This window comes from Carassius carassius, chromosome 10 (genome assembly GCF_963082965.1).
Source record: "Carassius carassius chromosome 10, fCarCar2.1, whole genome shotgun sequence".
Lineage (NCBI taxonomy): Eukaryota > Metazoa > Chordata > Actinopteri > Cypriniformes > Cyprinidae > Carassius > Carassius carassius.
In genome coordinates, this window is record NC_081764.1 from 15,999,834 (window position 1) to 16,019,635 (window position 19,802).

Here is a 19,802-nt window from a genome sequence, read left to right on the forward strand (position 1 = left end):
GCAACCTGACATGCAACTTTGTTGTTAATCCACAAATATGCTGCGTGCCTTGCTTCAGAGTGACAATGTTTTTAGTCAAGTGGCGATTTGTCTGTCACTCTGACAATCAGGGTTTGAGAGCCATTGTAAGTTTTAGTAGTTTAACATAAGTTTTGCCTCATTTGCAGATGTTTGGGGCCTTATATAGGAGTCAAACTGTTTTAGAACACGTTACCCCTCTATGAAAAATATTAGTTATTGTAGTAGCTTGCCAGTAGAGAGAGTGATGAATACTTCTATTATAGAGTTGTACTCAGATTAGGGCTAGTTCAAGTGTTGAGTCTGTTGTCTAGTCTAGACAAAAAAATAATGGTAATATTTAACAGTAATTTATGTTGTTGTTGTTTAATTAACTTTAATTTAAAATTGTTGTTATTATTGATGATGATGATGATAATAATATGAATCAAAAATTAATAATAGTGAAAACAATCATCTTCAGATAATCAGATATCTTGGCTTATGCTTTCAACTATAGGGATCTCTTTTACATTACTATAAGGTTACAATTAAAAACAGAGCCTGAACTTAAATTCAATTACTATTTATTTATATATTAAAATCGGCACTCAAATAAAATAAAAATATTTTATGCAAAAATGTAACTTGCATATAATGCTGTTTTTTTTAAATTAATTTCTATATTATAAAAACTGTATTTGTTGAAATATATTAATTTACACAGTGCCTCTCATAACTCATTTCATAAACAATTCATTTAAACATTAAATAATTAAGACAATACTAGCAGGTAAAGTAAAATGTAATGATTATAGTCTATATTTTGTGGAATGCTCTTCTCTGCACTTAATTTCTCTAGTGAATTAATGAGCTGTGGACACTGATGGCTGCCTGAGGTAAATGAAATGCTACGTGACATTTTGTTTACAAGCTTTTTTTATTGCTGTCTTTCAAAGGTTGAAACACTGATTGAGCGATTACATGAGGCATGAGATGTTCATTCAGGTTTTTTGCGTTAAAACTAGTAGTAAAGAGGAGCTGAATCACGACGCTTTGTTGCACCAAAATTGTATTTATTGTTTGAATTTCCTGAAAAAAATATTTGAATATAATTTGAAAGATGAAACTTTTTCTAATTAAAAAGTAACGATTTATAAATCTGGAAATTTCCAATGAAGGTCCTCTCATGCAGTGGTTAAACCAGTGCTTTATGTGTTTGGTACATATGCGTACCGAACCGAAAGACCTGTACCGAGATTTTTCCTAATCTGAGTACAACTGTACAATAAAACTGTTCATGTGTATGTATGTATTATACTCCCATTAAAAACAACCGTACAATAAAACTGTTCTTGTGTATGTATGTATTATACTCCCATTAAAAACAACCAAGACCTCACGTCAAAGGTTTTTCAAAGCAGTTTCTTTTTGGTGAGTGGGTTATTTTAGCTTTCTGGTGTCTTTTCTTTCCATGATCTTTGAATTGAGAACAATCAACAGCAATTTGCGCTTCAGCTATTTTTGAAGTGAGTTTGCAACTACTTACTAAAAATATTTCCTACAAGACAAATGTATGCTTGTTGTTTTTTTCGAAACAATGACAATGCCTTAGGCCACATTAGTTGGTTACACCCTAAAATCACTGATATCGGACCATATAATTTATCATAGATTAATTATTTAGTCTGCAAACTGCAAAATTTTGCCAATATATGAGGAGAGTAGTGTTAAATTAAATGAAATATGGTACAATGGGGAGGGGGAATGGTATTATAGACTTCAAACTCTGAGAAAATGTATGTGTGAATGTGGTTTGGTGTTTGATCCAACTCTTTGTCAAACGTTGGCCCAGTGGAAGGATGTTTCAACTGAACTTTTAATGTTTGGTGTAAACCTGATGCTTCCTTGCAAGACAAAGCCTATTTGTTACTGTGTATGTGTAAGTTTGGGTGTATATTTCTATTTGCCTGAAGAAAAACAGAGAGGCATCATTTGATCTCTTTGACAGGACACAATATGGTGTGTTTTGGGGAGGGAAGAGAAAAAAAGCATATTGGCTTCCCCTCATTTACAGTGTATCGTCTTTCTCTTGCAGTGCGTCCTCTCAGCGGGGGAACAGCAGACCCATACGCTTTGAGCCTCCAATGCTGGACTTTCATGAACAGTAAGACCACCCTCACTGGGTGACGTTTAAAGCAGTGACAGCACTGTCCTACAGTTTAAAGTAATATTGAAACCTCTAAAACACATTTTTTCAATAATTAGTACGTAATGCAGGAATATTTATAACAAATCACTGTTTATATAAACTTATTTAACTGTGAATTTAATCTAAAAGTTTCCTGCTGGCTTACTATCACTATTCTAGTTTTAAAGAATGACCAATTTGTCAAAATGCCTCAACTAAATAAATAAAGTTCCTCAATAGTTATTATTGGAGCTATATATTAGGAGCTATATGTTATACACTGATTATAATATTGCCAGATGTAAGATGACCTATTCTAAGAAATGCTGGGTGGATTTCTACAGAATTTGTAAAAAAAATGGTGCACTTGAATGTAGTTGTGTTACACATACTAAAATACACAAAAGACCAAATAACACATGTGTCATTTAAAGAAGCTAAGGGCCAACAGCCATCCCTGCCTCATTAGTTGTATTCGTTTTATTAACTTACTCCCTGTGCAGCCAGCATGTCAGGTGGCCTCTGACTAGGGATGTTGCAGTGACGGATTTTTTCCACCGGTTAATCGACGTGTAAAAAAACCGGTAATCCAGGTGTCACCGGGGTTGCGTGTCGGGGATTTCGGGAGGCCGAAAATGCGGTCGTGCAGACGTGCACATGTCTCAATTTACTTTCACTTTAATTAGCGTCAATTCAGTAGCATTTGTTTGAATTAATCATGGGTTAATTTATTTTATTCTTAATAAAAATACACAAAACAATAAGACACTCGCTTGTATTACACACATCTTTATTGCAAAATGAATAATAACTTAACACACCATGCAAAAACTAAACAAAGCACTTATGAAACACCTTTAAAGTGCATTTATTAACAAAACGAACCATTGCACACATCGTGCAAGTATCAAACAAGACTCGTTAAATAATTATAAATATTCGTTAAATAAAGTGCCTGCCTTTTTCAGCAAAAAAAAAAAACACCGCACAACCATCGAATATGAAACGAACGAACATCAAAAACTTTGTTAAATAAGGTAGCCTACCCGAATAATCACTGGACACTTAAGTGCAAAAAAAAACTAATATAAAAATTAAACTCACGTTAAGCTGTTAAAAAAAAGAGGTAGGCCTATTAACTGCATACACCGTACAAAAAAATTATAAATAGGCTAAATGAGAAACAATAAACGAAAAACCTTCATTTTAAATTGCAACAGTTCGCTTTGAAACCAGATCTTCTGCCATCCTTTGCCAGTTAGCTCGCCTCACTCTCCTCAAATGATAAATGAAATCGGACACCTGCTGCTTTACTGCGGCGGTCGTTCCGCTTATGCTAAATTACGAAGGCACGTAGTCACTAACTGAATTAAGTGCTTTATCGCTATAGGCTAAAACTTCAACACGATGGGGATGGTGCCGGTGGTCAAGTGCTATGAACGGTAGGTGGGTTAAACACCGTGTATCACCGGTAACACCGACTATCGCAACAAGCCTACCTCTGACTCAATAAACATTTTACACAAGTGATCGTTCCAGTTTTCTATAAAGTTTTTTTTAATTTGTAATCCGGAAAAGAATTTGCTTTTTTACCCAAGCGTTCACTCAGGAATTTTTAATATGTTTTTATAATAGTGTTTTATTATTATTATTATTATTATTATTATTATTATTGTTATTTATGAATAAAATAAAGTCTGTGATTTACATTACTTGATGAAAATACTTGATAAACTATAAATGAAGAAAGGCAGCCAAATAAGGATGACCCCACTGTCAGACATTTGTTTCAAAGGGCCGTTTTGATTAAGTTATTCTTGAGAGCTTTGTTTTTGCTTCCATATGCCCTTCTTAGTTGTCATTTATGCATTTTGGAATGAACTGTCAGAGTGTGGAGTTGTAAAACAAGCTTTCGATATTGTCCTCCTGCCAGATAACTCCTCTTTGACTTCCTATGGAGTCGTTGCAGTCTCTCTCTCAGCAGCAGCAAGCAGTAGAGCCTCAGATAAATTAATATCTTGTACTTTAACTGCATACTGATAGCATGTTCAGTCAAAGTTTATTTATCTGATTATTTGACAGGTCGACTGAGAGAGAATCAGGTTTTTGACTCATTTTGATTTTGCTTCTAGTATGTACTTGCATATAGAGTGATACATGGGAACGAGCCACCTCAGATGCTGAATAGACTCATTTATTTTTAGTTAACTTAATTTTCATTTCAATTAACATTTACAGACACTTTTAAAGGTAAAGCTTTGATTTCAAAAACATGTCACACACCACTCTGTCCTTTTTCCTGGTTGCTAAATATTCTTTTGTCCATCCATAGGCCAGTTGGAATGCCAAAAATGGAAAAAGTTTACTTACATAATCCAAGTTCAGAAGAAATAAGTTTAATATCAATATCAGCAACAACATCACATTTTCATGCATCCTTTTTTCAGAATAGGGTAAGTATTTTTTTTTTAAGTATCATTTTTTAAATAAATGACATTTATTTATTACGTACATTACCATTTGTAAGTTTGCAGTCAGGATGATTTTCTAAAAGTTAATTATAAATTAATACTTTTATTGAGCAGAGGGACATTAAATTGTTCAAAATGACAGTACACTGATACAGAAAAAAAACTTATTTCAAATCAGGTCTGTTCTTTTGAACGGTCTACTGAACAAAAAGTATAACAGTTTCCAAAAACACATTAAGCAGCGCAACTGTATTCCACATTGATAATCAGAAATATTTTAGCGTGGAAATTAGCATATTAGAATGATTTATGAAACCTCATAAGATACTGAATTCTGAAGTGACTGTGCTGAATTCTTTCAGCATTTATTTCATATTTCACAATATTATTTTTATGGCGTTTTTGATCAAATAAAGCATCCCTCGTTAGCGTAAGAGTTTCATAAACATAAAAAAAATCTTGACCCCAAATTTTTGAATGTTAGTGTATTTATCACAGAAAGACCCAACTTTTGATCTACAAAGTACTGAGACAGCTTTGACTTCCTGTTCAAACTTGGCACAGAAGAACAGAAGTAATGTTCTTTTAGCTTGTGTGCCAGCTGCTGGATGTGTGTTTAATACCTCATCTTCTTGTTTGGCATGGAAGATGACATAAATGTCTGAGCTCACACCAAAGGTCATCTGATGAAGACCTCAGTGAGGACACCTCCTTGCTTTGTATATTTTTGATGTGTGGAGGGAGTTATTGACTTTCACCTTTACACACGTCAGTAAAACAGCAGGACATTGGCCTTACTGAAATGTCTCATTAAAGCTATTAGTGTGTGGGTTTTCACACTCTATTTGGTTATAAATGAAACGCATCCCACCTGTTCCTGACACCTGCATAAATCAGCTCCTCTCTGCCCTGGCTAATGGATTGTGGCTGACCAGACTCGACATCAGCCGTCTTAACTCTGTGTACTCTTGGGTACCCAAGGTTACAACCCAATTTAACACCCATTTAGGGTGATACATTTGAAATGGATTATGCTAAATACAACTTTAAACTGGATCCAAAATGGTTTCAGCATCATCCACATAAATTATGTTGGAGGTGGTTGAAAAGGCATTTGCGGCCAACCCTAAACATCACTTATATATTTAGATTAATATAAAATAAATATGTAAATAATGTGCCTATTATTTTAAATAATTGCTTATAGATTTTTTTTTTTTTACAAATGATAAGTTTATATTTTTATAATATATTTATATCATTATTTTTGCACTTGTAACAGACTGACAAAGTGAGCGATATGTATGGAGTGATGTGTGTAATCTTGCATAAATGTAGCATTTTCCATCATTTATTTACAGATAATTCCACCTGGAGGCAACACCTCGTTTGATGTGGTGTTTCTAGCTCGAGTAGTAGGGAATGTAGAAAATACTTTATTTATTAACACATCGCATCATGGAGTTTTTACATACCAGGTACATTTCATTCACTTAATCATGTTGTTCTGTGTTTGATGTACAACTTTTAATGCACTGATCCTAAAAGAACTGTTGTTTAATTTTAGGTGTTTGGTGTGGGCATCCCCAATCCCTATAGACTCAGGCCCTTTGTAGGGGCCAGAGTTCCAGTAAATAGCAGCTTTTCTCCACTCATAAGCATCTTCAACCCTTACAGTGAACCACTGCAGGTACACAAAACACCTCAGCTTAGCATAGTGCACCTATATCATATTTTCTTTTACCAGTGGGCCATTTTGGCTGTTTGTCTTAATACTTATGTCTGCATCACCTCATGCTTTTTTTTTTATGGTTTTAGGTTGTAGAGATGTACACCAGTGGGGGAGACCTACATTTAGAGCTGCCTACTGGACAGCAGGGTGGCACCAAAACATTATGGGTGAGCACTTTTTATTCACACGTCATTTATTGTAGAATTAATTATTTTCATGTCCTAAATTTGTGGTGTTCCGTAGGAGATTGCTCCATTCGAGACAAAGGGTGTGATGAGAGCTAGCTTCTCCTCTCGAGACGCTGACAACCACACAGCCTTTATCAGAATTAAAACAAATGCGTCCAACGAGGACGAATTTATCATTCTCCCTGTAGAGGTTGAAGTCACCACAGGTCAGTTGAAATAATTTTTTTTTTTTTTTTTTTTTTTTTTTTTTTTTTGAAGTCGTCTGATCTTCTGTACTTAAGCACTGATGTTTTGTGCATTTTCCCAGCACCTGGTATATACTCCTCCACAGAGATGCTGGACTTTGGTACGCTTCGATCGCAAGGTGTGCTTTTTCCCTATATTATTTGATGGTAGCTTGGTAGAACCACAAGCATACTGTGGAAAAAGTGACAAATATCTGTGTCCTTTCAACTTTACAGATCGACCAAAACAACTGAATTTGCATCTGTTAAATTCAGGAGCAAAAGATGTATCCATCATGGTAATTTGTAGGACTTATTTACATGGCTTGTTTGTATACTACCGTTCAAATGTTTAGGGTTCGTAAAATAAATTGTATTATGTATTTTGAAATGACTCTCTTATGCTCTCCAAGGCTGTATTTATTTGATATAATTTGAAAACTACAGCATAAATAATAATAATGTGAAATTATTTGCAGTTCAAAATAATTTTGAATAAATGCATCTTTGCTAAATAAAAGTAGTAATTTACTGGTCCCAGACTGGTCTAAAAATTTGGAATGGTAGTGTAAATCTGAAGATCTGACAAGGTTTTTGATCTAACCAGTGAATAAAATATCCTTTTTAATTCTCTTAATGTGTTTTGTAGAGTGTTAGGCCAACTCCGTCAAATGAAGCTGTCACAGTGGAGTTCAAGCAAATTACACTGAAAGCTGGAGAGAGTCGATATACCAAAGTTGCGAGTATTAGTTTTGATGGTAAGTACTGTTATTTTTGCATCACCTTTGACCTTACTCCTCATAGCTCTCTATTGATTCGATGATAATCCATGTAGTAAATCAGATTTGTATCAATAGGTCAAAAGTTTATGAAGTTTCTGTAATGTTGACATCAAAGCAATTCAAGTCTATTTACAGTGTTACCGATGTCTTTGATGCTTGATTTATTTTAGACATCAGTAGTCATTGTTTTACATGGAACAAGATGTTTGTTTACAGATACAGAAATGTTCATGGTGTTTGTTGGTTTATTACATTCCAGCTTCAAAAGCAAGAAGATCAGACCAGTTTTCTGGGAAAATAACAGTGAAGGCAAAAGAGAAAAGCTACTCAAAACTTGAAATTCCTTACCAAGCTGAAGTTCTAGAAGGGTAAGATTTCTTTAAGTTCAACAGCATATATTTAAATTTTTCTAACTATTTCACAGTGTACTCCTGCTCTCCGTTTCCAGGTACCTGGGCTTTGACCACACATCCACCCTGTTCCACATCAGAGACAGTCCTGTAGATCCAGTGGACAGGCCCATCTTCCTCACCAATACTTTCAACTTTGCCATACGCATCCACAATGTGTCACTTCCAGAAGAAGCCAAGACTATGTTCAATGTAAGCAGTTATTCTAGCTTTCTGGATGTGTGTATTCACATTTCTGTCAGCAGAAAATTAAAATATAGGTTTTTTTTGTTTTGCAGGTGCATAATTTCAGTACTCCAGTTCTTATCCCTCCCCATGAGTCCCGCTACATTTTCTCCCTTCTGTTTCGACCAGTACGACCCTCCATCCACATCGACAGCAACATTCTCCTCATCACTAATGCTTCTAAATTCCACCTGCCAGTCAGGGCCTACACAGGCTTCTTGGAGGTCTGTTAGTCCTACACAGCCTAAATGTGACAGACTTTCACTAATGTAACCCACTTATGAATTTCAGATGTTGTGAAATTTATACATGTAATTTTATAGATTAATTGGCCATGATTTGTCTTTGCTTTCTTATTTAACAGCCCGTTGTTCTTCCTCCCTGTCTTCGAGAGCAAATCCTAGACTTTGGTGTCCTTAGTGCTACAGATACCAGCAGTTTAGTTTTTGTGGTTATGAACAGCAACCCAATTGAGGTGCGAGGTCATCATGTTCAGTACAGTGTGACATGTCATTTGGATAAAAATAACAGTTCTGTTGAAGCTTTTAAGACATTACTGAAGCGAACAGTGATGTCGATATGGCTGTGTTTATAATTACATTATTGAGAATTTATAGAAATTATATACATTATAGAGATTTTTCTGTCCTTACAGTTGGAGATAAAGTCATGGTTGGTGACAGGAGACAGTCTGTCAATGGAGTTACTTAATACAGAAAGAGGGAACAGAAGTATAGCACTGAGCAGAACACAAGAGCTCCAGAACACGTCAGCTGCCCAATACAAAACCGTAAGAACCATCTTTACTATTACTGATACTTGTAAATGTATCATATCAGAGACATTTTCTATGTAATGGACAGCATTAAACAGGGCTTAACTAGTCTTTTTGCCAGAATATTTGCTAACAATAGTACTAGGTATCAAGTTCGATATTTGTTGGGCACTGACCGAATTGCCTTGATCGTATCGAGTATCAAAAAATTTATTTTCATTCGGTACCAAATTTTGATACCTAAGGGTTAATCTCATCACGGTCAGTGAGCCAGTAAGCGTGCAGCATGTGTTATGTGCCTAAATCATGTGCTGATGATTGGCTCTGGTTGAGGAATCCAGGAAAATGTGTGTTAAGGCGGGCATACACGGTGCGAATTTGGATGGTCGGAAGATCATATGTCCACGCACACGTCACGAGTGAGTTTATTTGAAAATCGTACGGTTGAGGTGATATACGACACGATTTTACGACCTGCCGATTTACGAAGCAATCGCACAAAGTTAATATAACTGCTCTCTCTCTCTCATAACTGCATATAAAATATTGATACGAGCCGTGACTGTTTCCTACACATAAAGGTTCTTTTTCAGCAACAGGAAACCGGGATGTCTGGTCACCCTAGTGTGTGTGTGTGTGTGTGTGTGTGTGTTTGTTATGGTGTATGGGTACACAAACGTCTATAATGACATGGGTATTACAACGTAAACATGGTTTATGAACACGCCTTCTGTGCCCTCGTAATGGCTTAAAAAATACTAAACAGTGTTTCATTGAAATTTTATACATGCATTTTTCCTTGATAAATAGAGGTAGGGTATGGGAATAGAATATAGGCTACAGTTTGTACAGTATAACAAACCGTTACGTCTGAGTCCCCGTAAACTACATGTGCGCATGTGTGTGAAAGAGAGCGCGCGCACCGCGAGAAAGTGAGAGATCATTAAAACGCATGGTACATACGCTGCTTGAAACCTCATACAGCGCTTGCTGTTCCATCCAGAGTTCAGTGAGTTTATCCTCTTGGTCAATAGTCCACATTCGCCGTGGCGCTGCTGTCTTCGTCTTTCTTCTTCTGTGGTATTCCTAGTTCGTGATTGGTCAACTTCAGATAGATCAACAAATCTGCTCATTCAACCGCACACGTCACGAATTCAAACCGATAGCTCACGAACTTTTTAAAACCGGTTTAAAATGATCGGGAGGTCTGGAAGTGCTCGTAAGCCACTCTGCTCAGCACGTATTTCCTCGCACATGATACGAGCCGCGACCATACGAGCATACACGATTTCCACACGAATGAAAAAAAAATCGCATTCACACTCGTACGACAGCAAAAATCGCACCGTGTACGCCTGCCTTTACGGGACCATTCATTCACACTGGAGCATCATGCTACATAAGACAATTTATAAAATGTATACTTTTACTCACTTAAAACCACCACCGAGTGTTTGTAATAACTTCCAGTTGTGATCTAATGAGGGTTTTGGTCATATAATGTTGCAGAAATTTGTTAATTGTAACCTTTTATATCAAGCTAATCGCTACACCTGCTTAGTATTTTTCATGTAAACACCCTGTATTGTTATAAAAATAGGCAGAAAATAATGTAAAGTCATAATTGAGTGTTTATTAGCTACATGTTTCATCCATGTAAATGTTTTGTTCGAAGCGTTCACGCTCAACGTCAGATACAGGGTGGGTTATGAACATGTTATATGATTGACATGAGCAGCAAATGAGCTCCTTGGAGTCAGAACAGGAATCGCGCAAGAGAAAACAAAGACAGACAGTGTTGGAAGCAGCTAATGCTCATCAGATCGCGTAAATCAGTAGAAAGTGAATAGAAATGATGATTTCGTTTAAGCTATGTGTTAAAATGAAAACACACTAGTGTAAACCTAGCCAATGGGACATTAGTCCTTGGGACATAATCCTTGAAGAGAGGGCTTGTCTGTCTCCTGAAAAAGTGGACATGCTCATTTTTTTGAAGAACTGCTGAGTGATTTAAAGATCTAAAGCATGCAGCAGTGATCCTCACATACTGACTTAAAACTGTTCATTTTGCACTTTTTTTGTTTGTTTAATGTGTAATGTAAAATGGATTTTCTAAGGTAACCAAAAAAGTATCGTTCAGGAACTGGTATCGAAGTCAAGGTGTTGTTATTTGTATCTTCATTTATGTCAGTGAAAATAATGCAGATATTAAAGATTAAAAACATAACTCATAATCCAAAGGGTCCATAGATGGCTATCTCAGTGTTCAGATTAACTCCAGACAGTCTCAGGACTTCTGGTGGAATCTTTGCATGTCCGTACTTGTAATAAAATTGCAGAAGTGTTGCAAGGTTTGTGGTTTTAGGTTACTGCAAGATTTTATTTTAGACATTTCTTAAAAACCCAAAGTAAGGCAATGTAAACTGAATGGGACAGTTCACATAAGTCTTTTGTATACTTGACAATAGAGTTACACTGGAGTATGTATGTATGTGTGTATGTATATTTATTTAGGAAAAGCAGGATGGCAACATACAGTAACTGTATGTGTAGGTGTTCATAACTCCATTTTGCTTGTCTGTTTTCTCTCAGGTCATTTTAGCCTCAGGCTACTATGCAGCATTTAAAGTCACTTTGGTAGCTAAAGCTCTAGAGGGAGTTTATGATGGAGCAGTACATATTACAACCGACTATGAGGTACGTGTTTCATCCAGAAAAGTGCTGCCTCTTTTCCCCAAAAATGGTGCTCGGGAAGGGGTGGGGGGTCTGTGAACCTTAAAATCAGTAACACCAGATATTGATAAAAATGTATATAAATGAGTATGTGTATATATGTAATTATAAAAGAATGACGTAAAAAAAACAAAAAAACATAATGTTCTCATTACAAATTAGTGACTGTCACAGATCGTTGTTTTTTGTTTTGTTTTTTACGTGTGTGTGTGTGTGTGTATATATATATATATATATATATAGGGATGCACGATCATGATTTTTATGGCCGATACCGATTTTTTTTACAAGCAAACTGTCCGATTCCGATACCGATTTCAGATTTTTATTTTTTTTTCCAACAAAAAACAAACAAAAAAGAAGGGAAGCATGCATGAACAAGATGTTTATTTGGTATTTAAAAGGCCAAAACTGTATTTTGGCTATTGAAAACAATAACTGTAACCATCTGAAATTAACGGCAGTAACTGCATAGTTCTACAATCCAAACAACACAATCAACACACATTCAATAAGATGTTTCTTAATCAGCATTCAGTATTTGTTTTAGTTTTTAAATTTGGTTTTAAATAAAAAAAAGCTTTACCAGTGAGACTAAATAAATGAATACTATATAAATAAATTATTCCAAAATGTTAAAATCAAATAATGTTGGTGCGAATAAAACAAAGATGCAAAGTGTTTCATTCGTCCAATTTAAAAAAAAATAGGGTAATGATTCACATCTATATTTTTTTTTATTTGAGCCAATGAAAAATAAATAGTTATTTGCTCAAGTTAAAAAATATAGATGTGAATCATTACCCTAAATTTTTTTCAGTGGATGAATGAAATACTTTTTTTCAGTGTGTTACAGCAGGTGATTTTTAAATAAAATTAAGTCTATTTATTTTTAAGGTAAAAGAAAAATTGGCTTTTCAAACGTGTTTGCAAGTTACACTTCAGTTTTGTCACAGTTTAGTCTGTTTCGTTTCTCATTCAACACGCGAGAAGTTGAGCTGAACATCCCTTCACTGTCTCCGCTTGTGGTGCAGGGCGCGTATGGAATTACATAGGCGTGGAAAGGAAAAGTGCGCTCACGCAGGGAAAGGCTCTGCAGGCTGCAGCCGGGTGCTTCTCTATTTGTGCGCCAGTTTACCAGCTGCTGTTTGCTTCCCGCTATCGGTGCCTCAGACATGAAGCTCTGCACTTCCAGTGCTGAACGGCTGCCCGTGTCCTGTGCACAGATTTCGAAATACTTCCACACAAATGACATGATAGCGAATGATTACAATGTAGTCTGTGCACGCGGGTGCACCTCTGGAAAAATAGTAAAAGTCCGGTTCCGATTTATGCCCGGTCAACCAGTGCATCCCTAATTTTTTAAATAAATGTGGCAACAATCAAGCAATGCTTTCTAAACCTTCAGTTTATCGGTCTATTTCATCTTCTGCCTATCTGCCTTTTTTTTGTCTTATTTCTTCAGATATTAACCATCCCTGTAAAGACTCTCATAGCAGTAGGAACATTAAGCTGTTCACCCAAACAAATAATTCTTCCCCCTTCATTCCCGGTAAGTTTTTTATTTTTTAAAAGTACCTGGTCATTGAGATTTCAAAGTAATGAAGACATCTATTGTAGATGTAATGTGAGCATGTGTGATTCATCCCTGCTTTTACCCGCAGGCACTGTTTGAACACCACACCCTGTGACCAATGCCATGTACTAACATGACCTGTATTGCAAAGCTCTATTTTAAAAGACCATTCATTAGGCTTAGGGCCATTTTAAAAATTATTTTAAACTTTTTTTTTTATGTAGGGAAAAGTAGTTCACCAAGGATTCAGCATCCAGAGTTCATTCTCACAGAAAGTAAGGCTTCAGCAAATTCGCTCTCTCACAGAGGACGTCCGCTTTTACTTCAAACGACTTCGCAGTAACAAAGTGGATTTGGAACCCAGACGAAAGTCCAAGGTGCCAGGCCCAATTACAACACTATAATGCTATACTATGCTATACTTTGCTATACTCCCTCACTTAAATTCACCTGCCCAAAGTTTGCTCAGTTTATTTTGTGTATAAGAACTTTGAATCAGATGTTTTTTTTTATCCTAAATTTTGTTTTGTTTTTTTACTCATTTTCTAGATTGCAAACATTTATTTTGATGCCAGCTTGCAGTGTGGTGATCACTGTTATGTGGGATTACCGTTTGTATTGAAATGTACGCTTTCTGTATCTTAATTTTTTTTCCTAAATTGCTTGTTGTTTTTGTATGTTTTCATTTAATTTCCCCCCTGTGTGTTTTTTTTCCCTGCAGCGGAGTCCAGGCCCCATGGTATAGTTATGCAGGAGGACATATGGGACGCTGATGTAGATCTACATCAGCGGCTCCTGAAAAGATGGCGTGAGCTCAAAGAGCAATCAGGCCTTGAGTGAGTCTGATACATCTTGCCTTAATCCAGATTTAGATTACCATACACTAAATGTATTATAGCTTTGATGTTATTCTCTTGTTTGTTTAGGATTGAAGCTTTCTTCGAAGTGGACACAGATCTGCAGAAGAATGTGCAGGCCAAAATTTTAGCGCAGCTCACATGGCCCTTGCTGATCAACTCATCACAACAGATTCATTTTCCTCTCACAAACACCAACAGCTCATCGGTGAGTGTATACAAACTGTAGGTCGACCAATTAATCAATAGTTGATTGCCGGAAATATTGGTTATTGGCAGAAATCCATGCCGATAGTTTTTCCGGGTTTCGTCCATTGCTTGAGCGGCTGAGAAGGTCCGCTGTAATTAGACCGTATGAGAACCTCTAGAGACAGAAATGAAAGAAATGTTTGTTTTTACACATGACACTGCGTGCTGCACAGAGTGGGACAATTCAGATGCAGATTTAAAACGGACTGGTAAAATGAAATGGTGTGTATACAGTATACTATACGGCATGTTTTCATATCATTACTACGCAATTAGTTTGACTAGATGTTGAATTAGTAGAGAAATATCAGCAATTTGCTTTCCAGGCAGAGAGGATGCGAACATTAGTATTACCTCAAATGGTTAAAACCGTGTGACCAAAACAAAGCAAGTCCGACCCAAATGTTTAATGTCACAATTGTTATCATCTATCTGAATTAGTTTTTAACCTAAATGGTCACATTAATGCCTTTTGTAAGTCAGCGAAGTTGCAGATTTAAAGCTATGACGTGAGAAAGCACATTGATGTTTTCATGTAGCCGACGGAAATCCTGCTGTGCATTCACACTGTTTTCCTTGAAATTACATTATTGTTGTCAGAAATCATTGTTAATGTACATAATGACTTCACCCTAGGCTGTAAAATGCATTATATCATTAATTTCAGGTTTTGTACAACCTTTTGATAGAGAAATTCAAGCACTTTTCAATGACTTTCAAGCATTTCACACAACTATTTCCAGCACTTTAAAGCTCTAAGATTATCCAGTTTGAATGTTATTTTTATTTTAATAGGATGAACAAAATATACCAAGTGATAAACACTTTTGTAAAAAATTTTAAAATACATCAAATCACCATTATAACAAGTAGACACCAGCAAAGGAGCACTTATTAGTTTATTAGTCATTCATTTCTACTTTTCACTATATTTAGAAATTATAAAATCACTATTATACAATATCAAATCATCAAGAAATCGGATTTTGTCAGAATTTCACACTTTTTGTGTATGAATTTGCTGCTAAATCACGCATAATCATTGAAGTTGGTCAGTTCCATATGCTAGAAAAATAATGGTACATTTAATAAGAGTGGAATATATAAATGTTCTGTATATAAAAAGTAGATTTTGCACCTGTTACTGTTGTTAATAAAAGTCAATTTTGTATGCATCTTAACACAAGCTTAGTGCTTTAATGTCAAATCTGTATAAACGAGAAACAACTGAAAAATAAACAAGAAATGAACATAAAATATTATTAGTAACTTTTTTAGTAGATTTATCAGTAAAATCCACTATCGGTCAACCCCCAATACACACGTCAGCTCAGTCTAAATCAACTATAGTATTTTCCCTCAAGTCAAATACGCTGACCTGATCTTGTGTCTTTGTAGGAAGAAGAAGTGATTCTAGAAAACCCAGCTGATGTCCCAGTCTATGTTCAGGTCCTTCCTGTGGCTCTTTACCCAAATCCTTCAGTGTTCACAGGCAAATTTGCTGACAGGTAAGGCACTTCCTCTGCTCTAAACCAGTTCTAGATGTTATAGACCTCTGTATATGATGTGATGCGTTTTCATGTATGAAGACCTATATTTATACTGTCTGTGAGAATTAACGAGTGCGATATTATTATAAAAGCTAAATAAAGCTAGCTAATTCAACTATTTATATAATCTAGTGAAAATTCCTGTATTCACAATATGCATCACCGAAAGTGTCCGTTTTGTTTTTTGCAATATAGTGTAGCACTAATACTGATTTCAGCTGATGTATTTTTGCTGTTGTTTTTCAAGGTTTCCTTTAGGAAGGTTGTCTAACTTTAACATTGACACAAATACACTGGAATTCCAGGTCCATACAAATCACGTAAGTTACACTGACTTATTGTGACCATGTATCTTGTTTAATTGAATCAATTCTACTTTCCCAAATTCCTTTATGATATCCGCTAAAATTAAGAATTGCTGTACACTATTTGTGATGTGTCTTTATCCTGCTAATGATTTCTGTATGTGCGTCAGTCTTCAGGGATGAAGAGTTTCACAGGATTTGTTGAAGGCTTAACTCGGCCCTATGTATACAACATGCTTCTTATGCCTGGGGAGATAAAGTCCTTCAACGTGAGGTTCAGACCCATCACTGATCACAGTGTCTCTTCTCTGCTAGTCATCAGGTGCGCTTAGATTGCCAAAATGAATGCTGAAAATAGAATGATGTGAGAGAACTATTGTACGTTAACCTTGTCATGTTTGTACAGGAACAACTTGACAGTAATAGACTTGATCGTGGTTCATGGTCAAGGCACCACAGAGAGTCTGAAACTGGCTGGTAAAGCCCCAGGTCTCGGCAGCTCTCTGAGGTTTAAGCTTACCGAGGCATTTCTCAAAGACTGTTCAGAAGGTAAGTTCAAAATTAAATCAATTTTCAGATGCTTTTGTTCTTATAAACTAGTTTGCGATTCTGTACATTTCTACTTACACTCATTTCTTTAAGCTAAAGCCAAGGAACCAAACTTCACTCTTCGAAGGACTTTCAGACTGGAGAACACAGGGCTTCTCCCAATTCACTTTAGGTCTATGGAGATCAGTGGCAGTGCATGTGAGGGTTATGGCTTCAAAGTTCTCAACTGTGAAGAATTTGCACTCAAACCAAACACTTCGAAAGACCTCGTCATACTGTGAGTGATTTCATGATTACATTTGAACAGTGAGGTTATACACTGTTGGTCAAATGTTTGAAATAAAAAATAAAATAAAACAATTTAATGTTTTGCTGACCAAGGCTGCATTTATTTGACCAAAAAGTTAGTAAAAACAATAAAATGTTGAAATATTACATATAAAAATTATATTAAAGTTTTCTGTTTGAATATATTTTAAAATGCCATTGATTGTCTTGATGTCATTGTTTAAAACCGTTTTTGCTGCTTAATATTTTTGTGGATACCATGACACACTACTGTTCAAATATTTGGGGTAAGATGAAAAAAAAAAAATAATAAATGAAAAAAGAAGAAATACTTTTATTCCGGAACAATAAAGACATTTATAATGTTATGAAAGATTTTTCAAATCGTTTTTTTTTTTTTCTCTCGGTTCATCAAAGAATCTATGTATTATGTATCATAATAAATAGAGTAAATGATTGAGCACCAAATCAGCATATTATAATGGTTTCTGAAGGATCATGTGAGATTGAAAACTTATTTTATATATTTTAAACTGTATTAAAATACAAAACAGCTATTTAAAATTGTACTAATATTTCACATTATTAATTTATTAATATTGTGAAATAATCAAATAAGTGAAGCCTTGGTGAAACTTTCAAAAGCGCACACACACAAAATTGTTACTTTGGACTGGTAGATCGTGTTGTTAACAGTAGATTTAAAATTTGACACTTATTTCCATTTATGCATTATTTTAGTGTTCCGTCATGAGGAACTATTGGAGTAAAATCTGAATCTTGTGAATCTTGTGAATTCATGCAGGTTTACACCAGATTTCACATCCTCCAGAGTGATCCGGGAGCTGAAGTTGGTGACTGCGGGGGGTTCAGTGTTTGCGTTTGTGCTGAACGCATCATTGCCATATCACATGCTGGCAGTGTGTGCTGAGACCCTTCCCCGACCCAACTGGGAACTTGAGCTGTACATCATCGTCTCCCTCACTATGAGGTCTGGTTTCTCATATCACCTGATAGCAAAGAAAACCTAAAATCTGTCTTGTATACATTACACAACCAAAACTATGCCATTGATTACACACGATCCTTATTTGTTATTTGGATCTGATGTCTGTAATTGACTATCCACACTGCTTTTCGCAGTTTTAGGGGTTTTCTATCTGTAAAAAAAAATAAAACTAGACTAAAGAAAGTCACGTTAAAGAAATGCTATAGATTTGTTATTGATATAGATGTATATTATGTAAATTGTGCATTGTGTTTGTAATGTATTAGTAATATTATTCCAAATCTTTTTAATACATAATACTGCTATATGTTATATTATATACTGCTAATGTGTTTTTGCTTGTCTCTCTTTCTGTGGATGATTAACAGTCTGATATTTCTCTAGCTCCATGTTCCTGCTGGTCATCGCTACTGCCTACCTAGAGGCCCAGGGAATATGGGAGCCTTTCAAACGACGGCTGTCTGTGGAATCCAACTCTCCCATGGAGACTGGAAAACCATTTGATCTCAGGGAAATTGTACGAATTCAAAGTGATGCTAAGTGAGTGAGGATATTGTTCTGAATTTTATACCCTTAATTTTTGATGATGTGATGTTTCATTTCTGTTTCTTTCTTCTTTAATCCACATTTTATGTAAGAAGTTTTATGAAATGCATTTGATCTGTTGCAGCTTGAATGATTTTGCCGACTCAAACCAGAACTCAACAAGAGGAATGTACGGGTCGAGCATTGGTGGGCGGGCTGGGGGTCGGCAGGGAGGTCTGCACTCCAGTTCCAACAGCAACGGTGTTCTGCCTGACAGCAAGCCCAGATCTGGTTCAGGCCGCTCTGGATCTATGCAACACTCCTCCAGCTTTCCACTCAATAAAGATAGTGGCCAAGGACTCAGTCAGCTGACTAATCGAAGAGCCCGGAGTTCCAAACAGCATCAGCAGAGCGCAGGCCTCGTGGAGGACCTCCCAAGCTCAGGAACTTCACAGTCCAACAGCACAAGGGCCAACAGTACAGAGGAACAGGATTACAGCCGACTTGTGGCAGCTATGGATAAAGACCTCGACAGGCCTGAGTCTCCTGCCATTAATGTGTCTTCAGAACACAATTCACAACAATCTACACAAAACAAAGGTAATATATAACAATTTATCAACATAACAGTATACATTAATTTATCATGCCATGTGTTTGTCCTAGAGGACAGTGTAATTTGCTAAATGCACAATATAATTTGTTAATTATATTTTTCAGTGTTTGAATCAAAAGGGAAAGTGAAGAATAAAACAAAAGCTCTTAAAAAGAAAGAGGAGAAAGAGAGGAAAGCAAAGGGAAAGACCCAAGGAGAAGATTTAAAAGAGCCACTGGCAGACAATGATGACAGCTCTTCTACTACCACAGAGACCTCTAATCCAGACATGGAGGCCAATATTAAAGAAGTACATACTAAACCCACCATAGCAATTCCCAAAACAAACTTGCTCTAAAAATGTACATTCTAAATGCACTCTTTGATTACAATTTGTCTTCTTAACCAGGAGCCAGTGAAAGTGAAAGGAAAATCAGTGTCAGTGGACAGTGGAAAAGAAAGAGAAGAAATTACTCCCTCCCCTACTAAACCAAAAACTAAGAAACAACCAGCCACAAAGAAGGAGAACCAAGTGGAAAAATCCAGGTTTGTTCAGACCTCTGCCAGTGAA

The 19,802-nt window shown here is 36.0% G+C and overlaps 1 protein-coding gene across 2 annotated transcripts in view; it reads left to right on the forward strand.

Annotated features, from left to right (window-relative positions):
• LOC132151873 (transmembrane protein 131-like) overlaps positions 1-19,802 on the forward strand; it is a 48,374-nt gene that overhangs the window by 21,788 nt on the left and 6,784 nt on the right. For both annotated transcript variants that reach the window (XM_059560355.1, XM_059560356.1), the window contains exons 4-33: positions 2,096-2,164; positions 4,521-4,641; positions 6,021-6,137; positions 6,227-6,349; positions 6,478-6,558; positions 6,635-6,785; positions 6,887-6,943; positions 7,041-7,102; positions 7,453-7,561; positions 7,845-7,953; positions 8,034-8,187; positions 8,274-8,444; positions 8,585-8,695; positions 8,876-9,010; positions 11,588-11,692; positions 13,194-13,280; positions 13,529-13,681; positions 13,854-13,929; positions 14,026-14,140; positions 14,231-14,369; positions 15,809-15,918; positions 16,208-16,280; positions 16,436-16,587; positions 16,672-16,814; positions 16,908-17,091; positions 17,908-18,093; positions 18,496-18,651; positions 18,782-19,236; positions 19,357-19,541; positions 19,641-19,777. In XM_059560355.1, the coding sequence (XP_059416338.1) occupies positions 2,096-2,164; positions 4,521-4,641; positions 6,021-6,137; positions 6,227-6,349; positions 6,478-6,558; positions 6,635-6,785; positions 6,887-6,943; positions 7,041-7,102; positions 7,453-7,561; positions 7,845-7,953; positions 8,034-8,187; positions 8,274-8,444; positions 8,585-8,695; positions 8,876-9,010; positions 11,588-11,692; positions 13,194-13,280; positions 13,529-13,681; positions 13,854-13,929; positions 14,026-14,140; positions 14,231-14,369; positions 15,809-15,918; positions 16,208-16,280; positions 16,436-16,587; positions 16,672-16,814; positions 16,908-17,091; positions 17,908-18,093; positions 18,496-18,651; positions 18,782-19,236; positions 19,357-19,541; positions 19,641-19,777 (4,026 nt within the window). The remainder of the gene's footprint in view (positions 1-2,095; positions 2,165-4,520; positions 4,642-6,020; positions 6,138-6,226; positions 6,350-6,477; positions 6,559-6,634; positions 6,786-6,886; positions 6,944-7,040; positions 7,103-7,452; positions 7,562-7,844; positions 7,954-8,033; positions 8,188-8,273; positions 8,445-8,584; positions 8,696-8,875; positions 9,011-11,587; positions 11,693-13,193; positions 13,281-13,528; positions 13,682-13,853; positions 13,930-14,025; positions 14,141-14,230; positions 14,370-15,808; positions 15,919-16,207; positions 16,281-16,435; positions 16,588-16,671; positions 16,815-16,907; positions 17,092-17,907; positions 18,094-18,495; positions 18,652-18,781; positions 19,237-19,356; positions 19,542-19,640; positions 19,778-19,802) is intronic.